The sequence below is a fragment of the Kogia breviceps genome, chromosome 5 (genome assembly GCF_026419965.1).
Source record: "Kogia breviceps isolate mKogBre1 chromosome 5, mKogBre1 haplotype 1, whole genome shotgun sequence".
NCBI classification, from domain to species: Eukaryota; Metazoa; Chordata; class Mammalia; order Artiodactyla; family Physeteridae; genus Kogia; species Kogia breviceps.
Genome location: NC_081314.1, coordinates 41977006 through 41999734, shown reverse-complemented (window position 1 = coordinate 41999734; position 22729 = coordinate 41977006). Strand labels below are relative to the sequence as shown.

Sequence of the window (22729 nt, the reverse complement as noted above, 5' to 3'; positions counted from 1 at the left end):
GTGTCCCCTGCATTGGCAGGTGGATTCTTAACCACTGCACCACCAGGGAAGTCCCAGCAACCCCCTTTTAAAACATAGTAGTTTATCATGTGCCTTTGGTGATTTTGTATCTTTTAAAAGTATATTAGATGATACTGTATGTAGTACTCTACTATATAATGGTTCTTTCAGACTGTCTTATTTCCTGTTTATTTCTAAATCATAGGTAAGGTTTTGAGTACTACTAAATCATAGACAATAGCACCAGGCAATGGCACCATGAATCAGAGTATACACAATATAAACCTATGTTTCTCACATGCACCATGCGGCTTTATTTTCATATAGACTACAATAGGTATAAAAATCTAAGTTTCATATTTCTTTCTTCATATTTATCATAAACAAACTCAAAATCAGCATTAAAATATGAGTGTGTGTATACACATATACATTTTGATTGGAAGATTCCCCTTATAGGGAAATAAATAAGGTTTTGTTTGTTTGTGTTTGTCTTTGTTTTTTGTTAGAACTCCATGGAGATCATTGAGATTTCCATGAAAAAGAATAGGGAATAGCTTGCTCTTTTCTCAAATGTTTGACAAAGAGGCCAGTCCTCTAAGCCTTGCTGAATAATATAAGTACCAGTTCAAATACCAGTAGGCCCATCAGAAGCCAATTCATCCTGTGAAATTTGTTCTGCATCCCACAACAGAGAGAGGACCACTCTTTCATTTGGCCTGACAGAGAGTGATACAGGCAGCTTCCTGTTATTCTTCGATGAAATGGTCCTTTTGATCAGCATTTTCAGAGCCCTTTGCAGAAATGATCAGAGACTTACACGTGGGGCCAGACAAGATATTTTTATCGTCGTTTTCCGTAGAAGTCTCTGAGTTTTTGGCAGATTTGAGTAGCTTTTCTTCCGTGATGCTATGTGCTTATTTTCTTTTCCTGAAATTTGAACTCTATTTTGGAAATGGTTCTAAGTATGATGTTGGTATTTGAAAATCTCTATGAATCACTTAGTAACAAGTGACCACATGCTCTGCACTAAACTTCTTTGGGGGTATCTCGCTAAAATTGAATCCTAGGCTAATTGCTATTTCCTTCAAGTGAAAAAAAAAAATCTTTCTTTCCAAACCAATTAATTTTAGTATGTTAGATGTAAAATGGTTGCCTAAAAGAATCAAAGCATGAACTACTAGTTGTTTTCTGTCAAGGAAATAAAAGGTGTTTAACTTACTTTCCACCCCAGTAGAGTTTGGTTGTTATGACCAGGCTGGACCTCCTGTATGTTAAACAAACACACAGAGAAATAGTAAATAAACTGCTGGTTATAGTACTGAGTCATATTATTATTATAGCATCAGAAAGAATTTATTGTACCTCACATTTTAAGAAATAGGTGAAGAGATAAATTTGTTCATTTATGTCATTGAAACCAAAGGACAAAGGGAAGCTGATGAGTGGGGAGTTGAAGTCAGATCCAAGAGAAAGAGTTCTAAAGGGAAGGGAACTTTACTTGGAGGGGCCAGATGACGAGGAGGAGGGCTGTGACCACACACAGGTGATTGGGTGGTAGTAAAGCAAAGGTGAGTGGTAGGCATGGAGAGTCAGAAAGGAAAGTGAGAAGAGTAAGTTAGAAGACTTAAAGCATGGACTGCATTAGGAACTCAAATAGACAGTCACCAACTAACACTCATCGAGCATCTGACATAGTGTTGATTGATCATGAACTTTCCTGGGGGTACATCCACCCTCTGCCAAGGACAATGGACCTTAGTGTCTCTAGTTATGACTCTTTCCAACCAATTGGAAAGAGTCATGCAACCAACTGCATTCACAGGAAAGAACTGACTATATGGAAATACGAATAAATTTAGTCAATAAATAGGAATAAAATTTCTTTGAGTGTCTTATTAAATGGAAATATTATTTTAGAAAAACAATCCTAAAAATCCTTAACTCAAAGTTTTACCACTTTATTCCTAAGTGAATGAAATGTGGAAATCTTGTCAGCAAATTCATTACTTCCTCAAAACCACACCCAAGGGCAGGAAATGCAATCGCACCATTATGATTGTGGAATATGAATATGTCTTGAGAACTATAGTCATATAATTTAAAATTGGGGGGCAGATATCAATGTAATTTACTTTCTCCAAGTATATAATTCAGTTGAACTGGTTGAGGAAAAAAAAAGGCATTTGAGATTCAAAGGTTAAGACCAAACTTCAGGAGTATTTGAAACAAGTCATTTATAATTCAGCTGTAGAGTCAATGCCTGGGGCCCTCAGATATAAAAGCCTAGCATGATTAATGATAACCAATGGGGAATGGCGGTGACAACTCTGACAACTTGGCTTGCAACAAGAAAAATTTGTAGAAAATGTCAGTAACTCCATCCCCCTGAAGTTAATTCCCTGAAAAGTAATTTGAATCACTGTAACAGAAGGTCTACAAATATATGCATCTGGAGATTACACACCCCAAAAGGGCTGATGCACTTTCCAGGTTAATCCATCAACCTCGTGATATGTAGTATAATAGCAATCTGCCACAGGGGAGCTGGGTCTCCTTCAGCAAACATTTTCAGAGCTTCAACACAAAGCTGGAATCTGATTAAAAAATGAGTGCAGCCCTCTGGATTATTCAGAGCAACTGGGCCTGCCAAGGCCGCACATTCTATCCTTAGGCCACCATAGATTTATTTTTACAAAATTAGGCTTTCTGTAAAATGTATGGCCTCTATGGATGTGCACACTAATATTTATGTTCCAATAGCAAGAGTAGACAACAACCTGATGAATCATCACTGACCTCACGGAGGCATCTAGAGCAACTCTTCTGAGTGTGTGAAGAATGATATTGTGAGTATTTCACATTGATATAGCACAGCTTTCAATATTCTTTTGTCCACCTTATCTCACTTTATCAGCACAATACTCCATGAACAGTTATGCCATCCATTTTACAGGTGGGGAAAGTGAGGCTCAGAAAACAGAAGTAACTTGCCCTGGACAACACACCTAGCAAGTGGTGGTCTTGGGACAAGTAGGCAAGGATGCTGGTTGGAACTGCTTTTGTAGCCTCCATGCTGTGATGTTATGGTTTATCTTTTCAGCCATCTCAGGTGGGCAGTTGTGAACTGATATGACCTGATATCAATTTTCTGTAGCATTGGGATAGCTTGAGTTTCTATTTGCAAGACAGAAAGGCAGTTTGTGAAAGATGCATGTTAATCTATTTTCTACAAAATGTATAAAAGAAGCTTTGCAAAGTATGGTGAGTGATGAGTAGACATTCTCTGGATGCAGAGGGGAAGAGAACTACAGCACCAAAGTTTCCCCTTCATCCTCAGGTGTACTCTGGCAGCAGACACCTCGCTGCTGATTTCACTGGACATTAGTGGACTCATCTCCAAGGTCTCTGTTATAGGTTGAATTGTGTCCCCTGCAAAAGATATGTTAAAGTCCTATCCCCCAGTACCTCAGAATGTGAGATTATTTGGAAATAGGGTCATTGCAGATGTAATTAGTTAAATTAAGATGAGGTCATACTGGAGTAAGGTGGGCCCTTTATCCAATATGACTGGTGTCGTTATAAGAAGACGCACAGAAACACAAGGGGAGAATGCCATATGAAGCCAGAGGCAGAGGTTGAAGAGCTGCAGTTGTAAGGCACAGAATGCCAATGATGGCCAGCAACCACTAGAAGCTAGGAAGATGCAAAGAAGGATTCAGAAAGAGCATGCCCTTGCCCAAATATTTATTCTGTACTTTTGGACCCCAGAACAGAGAGAATAAATTACTGTTGTTTTAAGCCACCCAGTTTGTGGTACATTGTTACAGCAGCCCTAAGAAAGTGATACAGTCCTATCTGAGCAGTGATGGATGAGCCAACATTCTGAGTAGGAAGGTGACTCAGGCAAGGTGGAGGACTGGGTGGGGATGTGAATATTTTTCTGTACACTTACAGTCCCTGGAGTAGGGAAAGAGGAGAGAGAGAGGGAGAAAGTAGGTCACCAAAGTTTATTTGTTCATATCGCCATACACTTCTGGGTTTCCATTTCCACTCGTCCTATAGAATGGTTATTTATTTGGCCATCAGCAGATCTTATAGCAGAGCAGAAGAGGACTCCAGATTTGTCCTGTGGCCTTGGCTGGACTCTGCCTGATCCTGTACTCATACTGGGCGAGAAGTAGCTGTTGGGGCTGACAGGTGTAGTGAGATGGAGGGTGTTGGCCCCCCACCCTGCGACCACTATTGCATCACTCGTTACTACTAGCTTTGGCTCCAGAAGGTGATGGGATGCAACAGGACCCCTCAAGGATAGCAGATGAAGCACTTTCCTGAATGCCCAAATAGGGTTCCCAGCGCACAGGAGAGATGCTGGCTAATTGTGTTCAGGTAAGAAAGCTTTGGGATATTTATCCCAAGGGTTTCTTGTTTCATCATTTCTTTGCATCCAGAGTTGTTAATAAAATGAACAATGAACATAAATATGTGTGCAGAGATAATAAGTTTTCTGTCAGCTAGCTTCCTTCACCAGATTACCACAAATGGCAGTCAGAATCCATGCAAATGCCACTTTCTTTTACGCACAAATATCTCATGAACATTCTCTGCTCAACCCATGGTAATTCATTGTGATCAATGACAAATCAATAATTTTTGAAGCACAAGTAATGAGCTTGCTAATATTTATTTTCAAAGCGCTGTAAATCATTTCTTTACTAAGAACTGACTTTTTTTGACAGCCTTTCGGTCAGTTGTCATGCAGTTTTATTTTCTCTTCTCTGGTACAAAATAACAGTCTTTTTAAAGGCAAGTAAATGATTATGGTGAATGCATTACCTCCAGCCTTTCTTCTTGATAATGCTCCCCAGAATCACTTCAGCCCTGAAGGGGAAACAGATAATGTCTTAGGATACAGTGTCCTGGAAACGCAAGAGTCAATCCAAAACACCAGATCCCCTCTTTGTTTGAACTCTCAGTGCCTACATGTCCCGAAAATAGAAGCTGCTCTCGGCTGGTAGCACAGTTTCCATTGTTTCTGCTTGTGCCTGCGGAATCCTGCTCCTGGAGCATTCCAGAAGCACCTGCCAAATCCTGACACACTGGCAGGAGACCGCCTGTGGTCCTTACACTAGGAAACAGCAGAGTCACTTGGCAGTTTGGTGTTTTTGAACCAATGATCCCATATATAACTGTCCTGCTTGGCGGTATCCAAAGGGAGTCAAGGGTTTCTTTCTAACGGCTGTGGACTCCGACTGTGACTGGGGAGGACAATGAGACCTCATGCTTTTCAGACAGAAAATACTGACTCCAGGCGATGTTGCATGGTAAAAGAACCCATGTGTGGCTTTAGATGTCCCAAAGCCAGGATTGTAGATGCAGCAGCCCACATAGAGAATGTCCTGGGTTCCAGTGACAAGCGTTGTCATAGGGGGAGGATATAAGAAGTCGCAGGGAAGTGTTCTTCCTGCCGCTGACACCGGTCATGGACAGTTATACTGAGGACACCCTCACCATCCTCTCCCCCTCCCCCTATCCCAGCTGGGACCCAAGCTTAAGGAGACTAAAACTTTCTTCTAGGTTCCTCCCAGCCAGATCAACATTGTAAGAAGTAGTGGGGCTCTCAGGCTTTGTGAATGGGGACATCAATATAATCAGCACTTTGTCCATTAGCATCTATCTCCGTTGGAGTGTACAGCCTGGCAATAAACCATGAGGTGGGTTAGCTGCGGGGCATGCCCCAAGTAGACACGTGTTGAATGTTACTTCTGGGTTCTTTCCCCAGTCTCTCTTGCAACCTTGCATTTCACAGTGGGAACCTATCTCATTACACACTGACAATCAATCAATAATTAATCAGGACAGATTATCCTTCACAACAGTAATACAAACACAGCTCTAAAAGACTTGTCAATCACTCCCCCTTTTTCAGCCTTAGGCCCATTTGGTAATAAGCAGGATTTAACAAAAGAAGAAAACGCTGGGATAGGGTAGGATGTGGAAAGGAACAAGGCCTCGTCAGTTGTATTTTCTCTCCTTGGACTCAACAGAAAACATCAAGGATGTGGGCTCTGAACCTCTCTGATGGTCCTTAAACATAGACCTGCCCTTGAAAAGGAGGAAAGTCAGGCTAGGAAAATGCACTTTTATCAGGCAGTGATGAACCTGATTCAGCAGTTTGATTGTTATTCTTACCTGGAAATGGGGGAATTAGGCGTACAGGTGATTACACTCCTCAGCCCTGTTAGTGTGGGGCGCGGCAAAGCGTTGCCGCAAAGCAGGATAGAAAAAGCTGAGTCATCCATCCTGTAGCCAGTGCGCATGCGTTGAGATATGCTAACAAGGTTTTAGAGCAGTAACCAGTCCGAAGGCGACGTGTAGCTATGCCTTCGATATGAACCAGTCAGAGACTTGCACAGTACCCCGAATCTTATATAGGCAGCTGCCGCTAAGGCTGCGGGGTCTTCCTTCCATCTTTCCTTAACCAAGCTGTACTCCAATAAAGTGTGATACGAGAAGAATCTAGCGTGTGGCGACTGTTATTCTGCTGGTCAGACGCAGCTCGCCATATGTTAGAAAATTGCAGAGCTGCTCAAGCAGCTGTCCAGATGTTTAGCTTCTTTCCTGCATCCACGTTCATAGCAGGAGGCCAAGGCATTCCACTTCTGTTGAATGTGCTTATTGTGCAGGAACAGAGGGCATGGACCCTGAAGGCACAGCACCCATGTGTTCTGATTTAGCAGTGAGCCCCAAACCTGCTCTCAGGTCCATAAGAAGGTTATAGCTAGTTGTGACTTCTCCAGCAAAAGAAGCAAGGCCTTTTTGCAGCGCTCTCTGTCCTTAGAATGGGGTCTGAAATGTCCTCTTATAAAAGATATTGTGTTTCTTGGCATCTTTGGGAGTCCCTCCCTTAATCTCTGATTTACCTGTAATGCCCAGTGGAGGGACAGGCCTGCAAACAGGAAAAGCAGTCCCTGCTTCCCTGCAAAGAGGATGTGTCCATTTCTCTCGGGGTTGAGGAACTACAAGGTGTGGTTATGAAATTATGAGACTAGCTTTGGAACACCACGCTGGAATCTGCTCACTTATGTTAATTACATTCAGCTAATATTTGTAGATCTCCACTGCCACCACTCTGATCTCAACCACCTCTGTCCTTCATGTGGCAACTGCTTCCAGTCTATTCTTCATATAGGGACCAGAGGTAGGCAGAGGGGCCCAGAGATGGTCAATAGCCCAATTCTGGTGATGGTGGGAGACGGAGGGAGAAAAGCAGTGGCATCAACATGTGTGGGAAGGATAGCTCCTTGTCAGCAATGGTCTGGGCAGAGTCTCTTGGTTCCAGAAGTGACACCTGAGAGACACATCAAGCACTGACTTACTTTCCAGCGGCGTAGACTTCAGCCGTATCAAAGAGATTCACTCCACTCTCGTAGGCAATTGTCATCAGCCGTTCAGCAACCTGAAAGAGGATGCAAAGGTCATGGGGAGGGGGAAGGGTAAGCTGGGACGAAGTGAGAGAGTGGCATGGACATACATACATTACCAAATGTAAAACAGATAGCTAGTGGGAAGCAGCTGCATAGCACAGGGAGATCAGCTTGGTGCTTTGTGACCACCTAGAGGGGTGGGATAGGGAGGGTGGGAGGGAGATGCAAGAGGGAGGGGATATGGGGATATATGTATACCTATAGCTGATTCACTTTGTTATACAGTAGAAACTAACACAACATTGTAAAGCAATTATACTCCAATAAAGATGTTAAAAAAAAATGGTCAGTCGTAAAAGCCAAATACTTTCTAAAGCTGAGAAGCAACCTGGAATCCTCTGGTGGTCTTTATGAACATGGAAATGTCACCGACCATTCTTGTTTTTCTCAGTTGTATTTAAGAAAGAAAGAAAAAAGAAGATTCAACCGGCCTGAATAGGGTAAAAGTATCCCTTCCCTCAGACCTATACTGGGCACTGAGGGATTTACTTCAGCGCTGGGATAAGTCAGCCACCAGGAACACAGTGAGATGGAGAGACTTGTGTTTCTCACTCTGCTTGGAAGACGTGGTTTGACAACATGCTCTGTGGCATTGCAATCTCACTGACCAAGAGGGTCATTTATATCCCTGGTGACTTCATTTCTCTTCTTTCTCTTTTCCCCAAGCCAATAGGTTCTGGCAGCTGGGTGACTCCTGACCTAAAAGCTTGTGCCTTTTTTCCCTGGAGGCTTAGCAGACTGTACTGATGAACCAAAAGTTACACGGAGCTGGGACTGTTGGAAAACTCCTGCCACGCACAGCTCAGCACAACCCCAGGCACCATCACAGAACGACCACTAGCCGCACTGACACTACATGGAGAGGAGAGGGTGAGTGCACCGGCGCCTCACAGGTCAGCCTAAGACCTCCAAGCTCCTTGTTCCTTCCTTCGTGCTGCTGAACACGAGTGGCAAGCATGACAGAAGAGCACAGGGAATAGCCATGAACCACACCTTGAGGGATGGCTCTGGAGGGACAGCGATAAACAACATTGGAGAAAGGACATTTTTTTCTTTTGCTGATAGACTTATTAGTCAACTGAAAAATTACACACCTCACAAATATTTGAAATTGATTTTTCCATTATGTTTTTCATTGTGGGCTAAAGGTGCTTCATCAGCATTTCCAAGATAAACTCTTTTCCTGTTGTTTTTTAAATTGGCATACCAAGAAAATTGTCAGGCTAGCACAATGGACTCCATGCAAATACTTTAGAATAATAGCAGCAAAAATGTTATTACTGCTTTAAATTTGCTACCATTATGACATTTCTCCTAAGTAAAAGTTAAAAGTTAAGAACAGTATAGTTTTTCCATCATGACTGCCATATATATATATATATTTTTTTTTTTTTAATTTTTAAATATTTTTGGCTGGCCCGTGCAGTATGCAGGATCCTAGTTCCCTGACCAGGGATCAATCCCACGCCCCATGCAGTGGAAGCACGGAGTCTTAACCACTGGACCACCAGGGAAGCCCCAGGCCCTATATTTTAGAAATTATTTTGCTTGCTTGTATTGTGTATCATCCTTGTGTTATGTCACATGACATACTAGTAGATTATGATTGGGAAATGTGTATAATAAATCTTATCTAGGAAGAAATTTTAAGATAAGATGGAGAATTCTGAATGGAGAATTGAACTAAATGATTGCTGAGATGTTTCCCAATCATGGGATTTGAAGATCCGCATGCGGAATAATGAAAAGAAATCACTGAACTAAGTTAGAGGAGCAGTGTCCGACCTTGAGTGTACCACTTACTAGATACATAAACATGGGCAAATCATTTGACCTCTCTGTGTTTTAGTTTCTTTATTTGCAAAATGAGGATGATTCTGTTCAGGCCCCCTAGGGAGCCCACAGGTCTCAGGGGAAGCTGACCTTACCTCCCCCTAAGAGGGGCCTGGTGGGCCTGACATGGTTCAGGGAAGGTCATGTGACACATCTGGGCCAATGAGATGTGAGAGATTGGCTGAGGACTTCTGGGAACACTTGCTTGCAGAGTTTCTAGAAGCGACACTCTTTCCCTGGAGTTACTATTCTAACTGAGGTCTAGAATTCCTGCTGCTACCTGAGGATGAAGTGATATACCAAGGAACACAGGGTCAGGAAAATCACTAGGAAATGGAGTGGAGGCTCTGAATGAGTCAACCTGGAAGCTTGCTCTATCTCTGCACTTCTAATTTAAAAGTAAAAATATTTTTTTCCCTTATTGGTTAAGCCAATTTCAGTTGAGTTTACTGTTACCTGCAAATGAAGAAAGCTTAACTATGTCACAGATGAGAAAACATAAATAAAACTCTGAAAATTAAGTACTATAAAATGGTAATATACTCTTATCATTATTTTAAAATATAATTCACGTGAGTAACATCTATCTTGGTTTTATGATGAAGCCAAATCATCTTTGGGAGGTACCTCACTCACAGAGTTATCTAGTTTCCAGTTTGAATCCTTTCGATAATATTCCTGCCAAGTGGCTATTCAATAAATGGTTGAACTCTCCCAATAACGGGGACATCACCACCTCCCAAGGTGGCACTAATGATTATGTGACTCAGCACATTACGGTGCGCTCACCCCGGGATACCATATTTGTATCTGCTTTGTGCCTACGTTGCCATGAAATAGTTGAGCTCCATCAATTCAGCCACGGGTGTGACTGTGGTCTGGCTGTGCCTTCATTCCTCCTCGCTGGCAGTCTCTCTGCCGGGCCCTGGGGGGAAGCCACAGCTGCTCTTGGGAAGGACAATCTTTGGTCTGCGTTTGAGGTGAGAGCCTCTGCAGTCATTCACAACAGCTTTATTGTGTAGTTTTTAGAATCACAATTCTGAAGTGATTTATCTCAGAGGCCATCCCTGCATGCTCTGACCTGGGCAAGCTGGGCTCACTGCAGCAGAGAGCAGACACTGTCAAGGGGAGAGCAAAGATGAAGGGGAAATAATATGCTTATGGTTGATCCTTCTGCTCTGAAAGGGAAGATATATTTGTCTTTCTCTGCTCCACAAACCATACCAGGCAGTAAAAGGTTATGCACATGCTAGATACAGGGGATTATTAACTTTAGACCTCCTTCCTTCCTTGTCACTTATTTTGCATCTGACTAAAGTCTGCAGCCATTGCTTTGATATCTGTGGATTTGCCTCTGTGCCTCCTCAACTCACCCTTCCTGATGCCAGTCAGAGGGCCCTGGAGTGGACCCTGTGATGACCACCCTGGTCCTCCTTCAGAGCTCAAGGACTTATTCCCCCAGCTCGTAGGAATGCTGCCATCAGAAGGCACCTGGCTAAAGCGAGTCACCTACCCCAAGGTCAGACCTGCCTCCCAGGGCTGCCTCTATCCAACGACTGGTCATACAAGGGATATAAACACTCAACTCCTCTTGCCCCAACTTGGGACAACCCTGCAGGGCCATCTGAGCTTCAAAGCTCCCCATGGGGTCAGCTGGAGTCACTGCTGAGACTACATCATGGCCCAACTTCCTGATAACTGTTCTTCATGCTAATTTCCACCAGAGGTCTGCTTCCCAAGGACTCCCCTCTGCAACAAGCTCTCTGTGGTGACCTATGCTCAATACTGGGAACAGAAATTCAGACAGATAAAAATATACAGATAAGACTCCTCCCTATGGATCTATTAAATAACATGGTGACCTTGCAAGTTGTGGAAAAGATCCTTTATCTCCCCAAGCATCTCCTTAGGAATGATAGTAAGAACTACCTTTATAAAGGGCTTGTCCTGGGCTAGGCACCAGGCTGAGCCCTTCATTAATCTTAGGGACCATCATCTGCGTTTTACAGATGTGGCAATTGTTGGTAAATGGAAATGTTAACAAATCTATTGTTAATGCAGAGTGAGCTGGATCCCATTGAGTCTATCTACTCAAATACACTATCCCTGACTCCTCAGTGGTATGGAGGAAGGCAAGAAAGGCTTGGAGGGACCTGAGGGGGCTTCCTCAGGGAAGCTGTTGGTACTCAATGCCTGCATAGCTCACTTAAGCCGTGAAGGTAATCGTTAAAGGCAATGGTAAGAATATTACTTTGGTAAGCACTGTTCTGAATGTGTAAATGAAGGTTTAAAGGAATTTTGTAGTAAATACAATTATTATAGGTCCCATTTATTGTGTGTTTGCTACCCGACATGGTTAATCTTTTCAACAGATCTTTAAGGTCAACATTATCATCCCATTTTGCATATGAGAAAATGAGGAACAGAGAGGTTGAATTAACTTGCCCAAGCCAGGGTGACCAACTGTCCCAGTTTTTCCAAGACTGAGAGATATTAAAATGGAAACGATGCAAACTGGGACTTGTTGGTCACTCTAGATGAAGCTAAAACACACATACACACAAAACACACAAACACACACCAGCAATAAAATCTTTTCATTAAGTTACTGAATATTAATTCCAAACTGGTTTGTTCTCTAATTATTGAACCTGTACATACAATAGATTGACAGCTTCAGGGGCTATTAATAGTCTAAATGTGAAAAATACAAGAAGCAAGATAAAATGGAACATAATCTTTAAGTCAGTCTTAGCCATTTCCTGTGATTAAACTATTATCCTCGTAAAATGTCAAAATCCCAGGAACTGTACTGTAAAATAGTTTGCTTTGCATTTTCTCCAATCAGCATAATGGAAGCCAAAAGTAACTCACCTCATCTGAAATTTGACCTCCAAATGTAACCCATGTTCCTGGAAAAGAATAAATATTTGCATGTTATTCATAATCATTTTTCTAATATTGCACATTAAGGGAAACACTTTTTCTTGCATCAGGGCTACTTCAGTAGGTTGTTCATGAAGGTACTTGGATGAGGAGCACTTGGGGGCTGAAGCCCTGCCCATCCTCCTCCTGTCACTAAGTTCCCCAACAGGGATCTGTATTCCTCTGCATCCTTCTGCATGTCTTTTCTTCATTCAAATGCCCAGTATATGCTAATGAAAGCCCTGTCTACTAAGTTCTTTTTCTTCTGACGTAGGACCATGTATGCTGCTGTGCAAGAAGCCCCAAGCCCACTTCGGCTGCACACCCATTCTTGCTCCAGCTTAGCTAAGAAGTTATCAGTTCTGCAAGTGAAGGTAAGACCTTGGGTCACATTTCTCCCTTTCTTTGCCTCCAGTGAGGGACTCTATTTTGTGTTCTCTATTCCCTTTCAAAAGGAACCCTTTCAGGGGTCCTTCCAGTCCCCACTTCCAAGCCCCAGGAGATGACACTTAGCCATCTTCTCTCTTATGACCTGCTATTCCACAATGGGAATTGCCATTGGTTTTGGGGTGGGGTAGAGGCAGTAGCCAGCGTGAGGTTTGGGAAAGCAAGGAGGAGAGGCATAACCAGTAGCCAAAGATTTGCATTTGTAAAACAAGAGGGAAGCAGACACTGAGTGGGCTGTTTCCACTCCAGTCTATAGTCATCTCATTCGTATTCGTAATTCTCTCCTTGATCTTTTTTTTTTTTTGAGCCCTAATTACATGCCAGGCAAAGACACTGCACCCAGGTGCTCAGGACAGTGAAGTGACTGCCCCAGCTCCTCTGTCTCAGGAGCTCACAGTTGACAATACTAGTCGACAAATGCTGTGACGGAGGCGAACATAAGGCAGGAAGGGAGGGAGTGCTCTACTCAGACTGGAGGTGGCCCTCAAGAAAGACTTCCGAGAAGAGGTGACACTTTGGTTGAGTTGCAAAGGAAGGAGCTGAATGAAGAGGGGAGGGACAGGCATTCCAGGTACAGGTAAGAGCATGGGCAAGGCAAGCAGAAAACTTGAGTGAGCTGATGAGCCACGGCGTGGGCTGCTGCTCCGAGGAGTGAAACATGATGTGGAGAGGGAGGGGTGGCAGGAGGTTGCTGGGCACAGTTCGTGTTTGTGGGGGCAATGAAGAAATATGGTTGGAAACTTACATTTTGTGGTGTGTAATAACAGGATAGCTACTGTTTATGGAACATCTTCCAAATGCCAACAGTACACTGAGAAACGTGTATACTTTCATCTCTAATAATTCTGACAAATTTACAAGGCAATTTTATTATCCCAATTTCCAGATGAGGACTCTAACATCAACCAACCTAATAAGTGATACACTCGGGATTCCCACACACGCTGGGCTTCCTTTCCACTGCATTTTGCTGCCTCATCAGTAAGCTTCCAAATTAATTATGGCACTTGGATTCATATTCCATAGAAGCATGTTGATGTAACTGTACCTTTTTTCTTCTTAGTTCTCAGGGACTAAACAGGGGTAGAATATAGGTTATTTTACTGTTACACTCTACATCCCCAGAGGTTGTAAATGGGTGGCTTACAGATTGCACTCAGCTTGCAGACTTGTTTTGCCTGGCAAGAACAATGTTGACCCACTTGATATTTTAATAAACTTGGAATAATTTACCAACATTTTGATAACTTAAGAGATTAATCTCCTTAATCTTAGGAGATATTTCTTTTAAAAGTCTGATTTCTAGCTTCTCTTAACAACAGAGGATCAGTGCCCCCACACGGCAGGCACCCCCTAAATCTGAGGAGCAATGCCCTCTGTGGAAGGGCTATACCCTCCCTGTTTAGTCTAAGGTCACACACTTTCCTTTGTATTTCCAACACTGAAATCAATTGGCAGTTGTTATTTAGTACCACGTGTTTACTGCTATTTTTCTTATTGTAAAATTTGGAGAAAAATGGACTTGTGCATCTCCTAAAAAACAAAGTTTAGTATTTCAAGAAAAAATAGGGGTGCACTTTTTTTTATGGTGGATGTGAAGAATATCCAAACAAAAAATATTTACAACAGAAAAATTACAACGTAAGGCACTATAATTAACCAAGCCATGACTGGTATACAGAAAAGATGGGCATTGGGAAACTTAATGGACTGAAGAAATGGCAGCATTTGTTTTGAATGAGAATAAAACAAATGATCTGCTGTGAAATGCAGTTGTCTATTAAGTGAAAAAATTGCCTTGGCATCTAAACCTTTTTACAGACAACACTTTTATAACAGTTTCTTTTGAATGTAGCAGAAATTGTGTCCAGAGCATAAACAAGCACTTGCAAATGTTCATATAATCAGAAACATTGTCGCTCAGCATGTTAAAAATATGGCTGAGAACTTTCAGGACAAGTTAAATTATTGGTGGCATCTTCTATTGCAGCAAATGAGCACACAGATATAAATAACAGCACACTGTTAGCTATATTTATTTGTGATGTTTTGAGAATCTTGGAGGGGTCAAAGAATTTTTGAACAAGAAGTCTCTGCAAGGCAAAAATTACTTTGTGATGAGAAGGGTCTCAGACCATTGGATATAGAAGGCACTGTTCCAAATTGTAAGTGTTACCAAAGATCAGGTTCTCACAAAGGGTGGGGCTGACCTTGGACCCATCAAGCGACAGATCAGAGGTGACAGTATTTTGTAGGGGCACTATGCATAAATCCATTAATTTCCTCATTCATCAGGAATTGCTTTGGGCTAAAACGAAACAGGCCATGGATTCACTAATTAATATCATGAATCAGCTATTCTTCTACATCTTGGAGCAAAATCAGGTCAGTGTTTGCTTAATGAATTTGCTGGCTTACTTGTGCTGTGATGTTGGAGAGAATTTTTTTTTTTTTTTTTTTTTTTTTTTTTTTTTGCGGTACGCGGGCCTCTCACTGTTGTGGCCCCTCCCGTTGCGGAGCACAGGCTCCAGACGCGCAGGCTCACCAGCCATGGCTCACGGGCCCAGCCGCTCCGCGGTATGTGGGATCCTCCCGGACCGGGGCACAAACCCGCGTCCCCTGCATTGGCAGGCGGACTCTCAGCCACTGTGCCACCAGGGAAGCCCGGAGAGAATTTTTTTAAACTGTTCATGTCATCAAAGGAAATAGTCCCATTTCCACTTAGCAGCAAAGATCGGCTCAAAGTGCCAAGCTTCTTGCTGACATTATACCTCATTGACACCTTGTGAATATTTTTCTATTGGGGCATTCAGAAGTATTTGCACAAATGTCTCATTTGCTTCTCTCAGTACTGACAACAAAGTCTTTGGAAAATTCATGTGTTAAAGAATAATTTGGTTCCTCTTCCAACAATGCAGTCAGTTTCCAGATACGAAAATGGTAGCCTGAAATTTATTCTCTGAAATGGGGCTTTTGAATACTGGATTTCACGCTTTAGGAAAATAAACTGGTATTATTTAGCTTACCTTTCTTAATTAATTTTTGATAGTACAGATGCAGGGCTATGAAGTTATCAAACTGTACTACAAAATGGTATTGAAGACTATGACAACATTGAAAGCTGGGACTGTATACCCATCTTGGAGGAAATAATCTTCCTATCCACATTGGGAAGAGGTTATGTTTAGGAGCAGTTTTATTCCAAAATTAATCTGAAAAAACTACTTACCAACCCCAGTTTACATATTTAAGGCTGCATACCATACATCACAGAAAACCACAGGGCCTGACTGACATTTTGGTACAGAAGAAAAGACATTAGGTTTCTGATGTCAGGTCAGAGCAGTAATGAATTATAAGGTAATGATAATAATAATAATAAATGTTTTCTTTTTCAGTTTTAGATTAAAAGTTTAAATATAAAATAGAATATGGATATCAGTGCTGCAGAGGAATGGCTGTTGGCCTGTGGTGGGTTCAAGGTCCCTGGCTGGTCGGAGGCTCCCGTGCTCTGCTTCTCCCCACTGAGCTACTGCCTGGTGCAGAGGAAGCCATGGCACTCCAGATCACCAGGAACATGAACATTAATGCTGAAAATAAGGCGAAGGTCAGTATGGCAGGCTCAAAGTGCGTGCCTGTGGCCACTGTTGCAGCCTCTAAGCCCGGACTGAGTCCAAGAACAGCTCTTGGGGACATCGGTAACAGAGTCAGTGAACAGCCACAGGCCAAACTGCCCCTGAAAAAGGAAGCAAAAACTTTAGCTGCTGGGAAAGTTATTGCTAAAAAACTACCAAAACCTCTGGAAAAGACTCCTGTACCTGTGTTGGAGCCCCAGCTGGAGCCAGATCTGGAGCCAGAACCAGAACCCTAGCCTGTTAAAGAACAGAAACTTCCCCCTGAGCCTATTTTGGTTGATACTCCCTCTCCAAGCCCCATGGAAACATCTGGCTGTGCCCCTGCAGAAGAATATGTGTGTCAGGCTTTCTCTGATGTAATTCTTACAGTGAATGATGTGGATGCAGAAGAGCAGATCCAAACCTTTGTAATGAACATGTAAAAGATATCTATGCTTATCTGAGACAACTTGAGGAAGAGCAAGCAGTCAGACCAAAATACCTACTGGGTCATGAAGTCACTGGAAACATGAGAGCCATCCTAATTGATTGGCTAGTGCAGGTTCAAATGAAATTCAGGTTACTCCAGGAGACCATGTACATGACTGTTTCCATTATTGATCAGTTCATGCAGGATAATTGTGTGCCCAAGAAGATGCTGCAGCTGGTTGGTGTCACTGCCATATTTATTGCAAGCAAATATGAGGAAATGTATCCTCCAGAAATTGGTGACTTTGCCTTTGTGACTGACAACACTTACACTAAGTACCGAATCAGACAGATGGAAATGAAGATTCTAAGAGCTTTAAATTTTAGTCTGGGTTGCCCTCTACCCCTGCATTTCCTTAGGAGAGCATCTAAGATTGGAGAGGTTGATGTTGAGCTACATACTTTGGCCAAATATCTGATGGAATAACTATATTGAATGCACTTTCTTCTTCTCAGATTTTGCTTAGCACTGAAAATTCTTGATAATGGTGAATGGACACCAACTCTACAGCATTACCTGTCACACACTGAAGAAGAATCCCTTCTTGCTATTATGCAACACCTGGCTAAGAATATAGTCATGGTGAATCATGGGCTTACAAAGCACATGACTATCAAGAACAAGTATGCTGCGTCTAAGCATACTAAGATCAGCACTCTAGCACAGCTGAATTCTGCACTAGTTCAAGATTTAGCCAAGGCTGTGGCAAAGGTGTAACTTGTGAACTTTGGAATATTATAAAATCTGCAAATAAAATTGGCACCATGTGCCATCTGTACACATTATATGTTACATTTATTTACTTTTAATAAAGTTGTAGTCCTTTTTACTAAAAAAGAAAAAAGAGTATGGCTGTCATATATATTTACATTAAGTTAATACGCCTACACCATAATGTAGTAAAAATGAAGAGTTTGGTTCCTTTTGGGGATTTTGTCATTCTTCCATTCAGCTTACTTTGTTTAGGTAGGCTATATCCCTGGTCCTTTAGACATTTGCTATTTATATTTTTTATAGTTACTTGTTTACAAACTTTATATCCTTTACTAGAGAGTAAGCTATTGGAGGGTTAGGGTTTTATTTCATTTATCTTCTTACCTCCACAGTCCTAGAATGAAAGTGAGTCCTTAGTAGATGGTTGGTAATTATCTGGTTAAATTGAATTGAACTGGCTTTTTGACTATCATTAATGTACAAAATACTGGGATAGTTTCCCACCAAATAAACGCTTATTTTGATTTATAGAAACATGAAAAATGCTCATCAATAGTCTTCAGTTCTAGTCCCTATGAGATTGATGTGTTTCTCCCCATCCCCTGGTACCCACGCAGTAGTGCCCCCTCCTGGAGAAGGGCAGGCGGAAGGTCCATCTCCCTGGCTGCAAGGCCTGGGGGTGGGGTGTGAGGGCACAGTGTAGGCAGGGTCCACCCCCACCCATGAGAAAGAGTTGCCACTTAAAAATGGGACATATTCCTTCAGGATGGAGAGGGATCAAGTGGCAGCTTTCTAGACAAGGGAATTCTGCTTGTACGATTGTATCTCGACTACCTCCCTCCACAAGACGTAAGGTGGTTTATTAATTAATACAATTCTCAAAAACCTTTGGTGGCAGTTTCCTTGATCGTTTTTCTCCCTCTAATGAGAACACGCTTGCTTGAGACACAGGATGGCATATGATTATTTCACTGTGAAATCTCAAATTAGTGGGTTGTCATTTAGAAGATCATTTTACTTAACTGACACTTGTTATTTCTAACCTTTTAAAAGCAGAGGGAGTATAAAGAGAACTTTGAACTGTTATTGTGTCTTCTGATGAAACTCCTTCATGTACCAAGGAATATATGCTTTGAAAACCTCTGTTTGAGGCCCTTGGCATACACCTACCAGGGCATAGAAAACGATCGGTGAAACATAAAAAGAAAAAGAAAACTACCTTGAGACACACACACATACCTATCTTGGTTACTTAATTACCTTGGTGGTGGTTTACAGGGTAATTGCTAAGCATAAGGAAACATGCATATCATTTAAATGATCCCCTTGCCTGTATGAAGACATATCTAGATATTCAGAAGTAATAACGTTTGTGCAGGTAGGCTACCTCCCTGGCCCGTTAACATCTCACATCACCATAGTGCAATTATCAAAACTGGGAAATGAACACTAGTAAAGTACTAGTAACTAAACTACAGACTTTTTTTAGAATTTCATTGTCCTTTTTTTCTGTTCCAGGATCCTAGGCAGGACCCAACATTGCATTTCATGTTCACATCTCCTTAGTGTCCTCTGATCTGTGACATTCCTCAGTCTTTCCTTGTCTGACACTTTTGAAGAGCACTGATCAAGTACTAGATAGAATATCCCTCAATTAGGGTTTGGATCATTTCAGGTTTATAGATTTGGTGACTTCTTTTTCTATACTGTAGTTTGACTTGTTTATGTTTTGGATATATTTTTTATAACTATCAAGAAGGCAATATAAAAATTCAATTATAATATTTATTATGCCACAGTTAACTTTTCTTCATTCTTTTATTAAACAAGTATTTATTTGAGTCTACCATGTGCCAGGCCTTGTACTTAAATTATCAGGATACAACAGTGAGAAAATTATTTCTCCCCTCATGGAGCAGATTTAAGAGAAAAGACAAAATAATAAGAAATAAATAATAAAAATAAGTTAAATACATAGTGTTTATTTATGAATGTTAATTTCATCAATAAATAAAATATAAAATGCAGTTGATTGATGAGTGTTAAAGAAAGTCATGTTTATAAGGTGGGCTACAGTAGGTAAAATGTCAGGGGATGGGGTTGAGATTTTAGATGGGGTGGCCAGATAAGGTTCACAATGAAAGTGGCTTTTGAGAAAAGACCCAAGAAAGTAAAGGAGCTTGCCATGCAGTCACCTTGGGGAAGAACGTTTCAATGGGGAAAATGGGGAAAACAATGTGGAGGGGGCTTACTTGTCATGCTCAAGGTCAATGAGGAAGCCAGTGTGGCCAGAGAAGAGAAGATGAAGTCTGAAGGGTAATGGGGAACAGGTTGTAAGGGGTGATATCAATCAAGGACCTTGGAGAGGAGTTTTAAATAGAGAAGTGACACAGTTTGACACTCTTTGAAAAAGAACCTCTGCTGTGGTGCTGAGGGCACACCTCTGAGGCTGAGGCTGAAGCACCAGCACCAGTGAGGAGGCTGTCGTGATAAATCCAGGTGAGACATGACAGTGGTTTGGTCTGAGATGGTGGTAGTGAGGACGGTCAGAAGTGCTTGAGTTTCTGATAGATTCTGAAGGAGAGGCAATAAGATTTGCTGATTAAAAGGATGTAGGGTGTGAGAGAAGGTGAGACTTCAAGTACAACATCAAGGTCAGAACCAGGGGAGAATAGAGAGCCAATTCAACACACTGCACTCTGGATTTAACAATTTTTAAGTTTGGTAAATAGAGCACACATTGACTCCAGGTTAATGTAGTCAAGGCTGACTAAATGATCAAGAGGTATTTAATCTAGTAGTGTTTAAAGTTATTCATCTGTTTGTATCACTGAAGAATTTAAGGTTGGAGATTCAAACCCCAGATCTCAGTGAACTTAGACTACACACTGCACAAAAAAATTAATGTGTTCACCATCTCATTTTAATAGAATTATTTCCAGAGAGAGGTAGAACTGGGAGGTGGGAGCATCCCCTCAAATTTCATGGAAAGCAGGAAACAGAGTGTGAGCCCAAATCAGTGTTGAATTGGAGGACGAAGTTCTAAGCTGTTGGCCACTACCTGACACCAGGCCCAGGTCATTTCTTGCACATTCCAAGTGCACTGTGTGCACTTCCCCTCTTAGCTCTGGGCTGAGTCTTCTGAGAATGGAACCCTTCCACATGTCCTTACATCCAAATCCTACTTATTCTTCAGGACCCAGAACTTCAGCCTCAGAGTCCAGTGCTGCTGGACCAGTTCCTTAACACTTCCTCTCCTGTAGGTCTCTGTTCCATTAACTCTATGACCCGAGGGAAGTCCCAAACTCTTGATTTCAAGTTTCCTCACACACAAAATTAGGGACCTTAAGCTTCCTTCATCTCTATGATTTCATGATTCTGTGGCTGGGCTTTGAAGGGTGAAGAACTCATCCTATTCTACCACTTTGAACAAAGCATTATTACCACACCAACCATATCGCATTGTAGCTACATGAATTTTTTTTCACATATGACTTGTTCACCGGACTGCATCTGTCCTGAGGGGAGGGACCAAGTTTAATCTAAATCTTTAATTCTAGCCACTGAAGTGAAGCCTGGCACATAGTAGGTGCTTATAATCATTCGCTGAATCAGTAAATAAACACTTTAAAAATTTGGGTGTCCAGGGACTTCCCTGGTAGTCCGGTGGTAAAGAATCCACCTTCCAATGCAAGGGATGTGGGTTCCATCCCTGGTCGGGGAACTGAGATCCCACATGCCGTAGGGCAACCAAGCCTGTGCTGCAAAACTATTGAGTTCGTGCACTTCAACAAGAGAGCCTGAGTGCTGCAAACTACAGAGCCCATGTGCCCTGGAGCCCGTGTGCCACAACTAGAGAGAAGCCCGTGAGCTGCGACAAAAGATCCCACGTGCCTCAACGAAGATCCTGTGTGCCGCAACTAAGACCCGACGCAGCCAAAAAAGTAAGGAAAATAAACAAAACAAAAAACCTCGGGCATCCAGCCCTGTAAGAAATGTCTCTAACATGAGAACATTTTGGTTGCTTCCCTGATTCACTACATTGGATCAGAGGTTTTCAAGCCTGGTTGCACATATGAATACACTGGGGAGCTTTCGATGATTCTGCTGACCTGGTCCCTCATCAGACCAGTTAAATCAGAATCTCTGGGAACAGAACCCCCAGCATCAGAATTCTTAAAAGATCTTCAGATAATCCTAATTGCAGCCAGGGTTGAGGACCATAGTTCTAGTTTTTTCTTTAAATTTTATTGCAGTATAGTTGATTTACAATGTTGTGTTACTTTCTGCTGTACAGCAAAGTGACTCAGTTATACACATATATATTTTTTCATACTCTTTTCCATTATGGTTTATCTCAGGATATTGAATATATAGTTCCCTGTGCTGTACAGTAGGATCTTGTTTATCCATCCTATGTATAGTAGCTTGCATCTGCTAATCCCAAACTCCTAATCCTTCCCTCCCATAACCCCCTTCCTTAGCAACCACAAGTCTGTTCTCTATGTCTGTGAGTCTGTTTCTGTTTCATAGATATGTTCATTTCTGTCGTATTTTAGATTCCACATATAAGTGATATCATATGGTATCTGTCTTTCTCTTTCTGACTTATTCTGCTTAGTATGATAATCTCTAGGTCCATCCATGTTGCTGCAAATGGCATTATGTCGTTCTTTTAAATGGCTGAGTAATAGTCCATTGTGTGTGTGTGTATATATATATATATATATATCAATATATATGTACCTATATATCAATATATATGTATCTATATCTATATCTATCTATCTATCTATATCACATCTTCTTTATCCATTCATCTGTTGATGGACATTTAGGTTGTTTCCATGTCTTGGCTATTGTCAACAGTGCTGCTATGAACATAGGGGTGCATGCATCCTTTTGAATTATAGTTTTGTCTGGGTATATGCCCAGGAGTGGGATTGCTAGATCATATGGCAACTCTATTTTTAGTTTTTTGAGGAAACTCCATACTGTTTTCCATAGTGGGTACACCAATTTACATTCTCACCAACAGTGTAAGAGGGTTGCCTTTTCTCCACACCCTCTCCAGTATTTATTGTTTGTAGACTTTTTTTTTTTTTTTTTTTTTTTTTTGTGGTACGCGGGCCTCTCACTGTTGTGGCCTCTCCCGCTGTGGAGCGCAGGCTCCGGACGCACAGGCTCAGCGGCCATGGCTCACGGGCCCAGCCGCTCCG

At 41.9% G+C, this 22729-nt stretch overlaps 1 protein-coding gene and 1 pseudogene across 6 annotated transcripts in view; one reads left to right on the top strand and one right to left on the bottom strand.

The window, feature by feature from the left end:
• KCNAB1 (potassium voltage-gated channel subfamily A regulatory beta subunit 1) overlaps positions 1–22729 on the bottom strand; it is a 529857-nt gene that overhangs the window by 72113 nt on the left and 435015 nt on the right. For all 6 annotated transcript variants that reach the window (XM_067033900.1, XM_067033897.1, XM_067033898.1 and 3 more), the window contains 4 exons: positions 12195–12232; positions 7380–7459; positions 4837–4881; positions 1223–1267 (listed from right to left, as the gene is read on the bottom strand). In XM_067033900.1, the coding sequence (XP_066890001.1) occupies positions 1223–1267; positions 4837–4881; positions 7380–7459; positions 12195–12232 (208 nt within the window). The remainder of the gene's footprint in view (positions 1–1222; positions 1268–4836; positions 4882–7379; positions 7460–12194; positions 12233–22729) is intronic.
• On the top strand, positions 16240–17551 carry LOC131756665 (G2/mitotic-specific cyclin-B1 pseudogene; annotated as a pseudogene).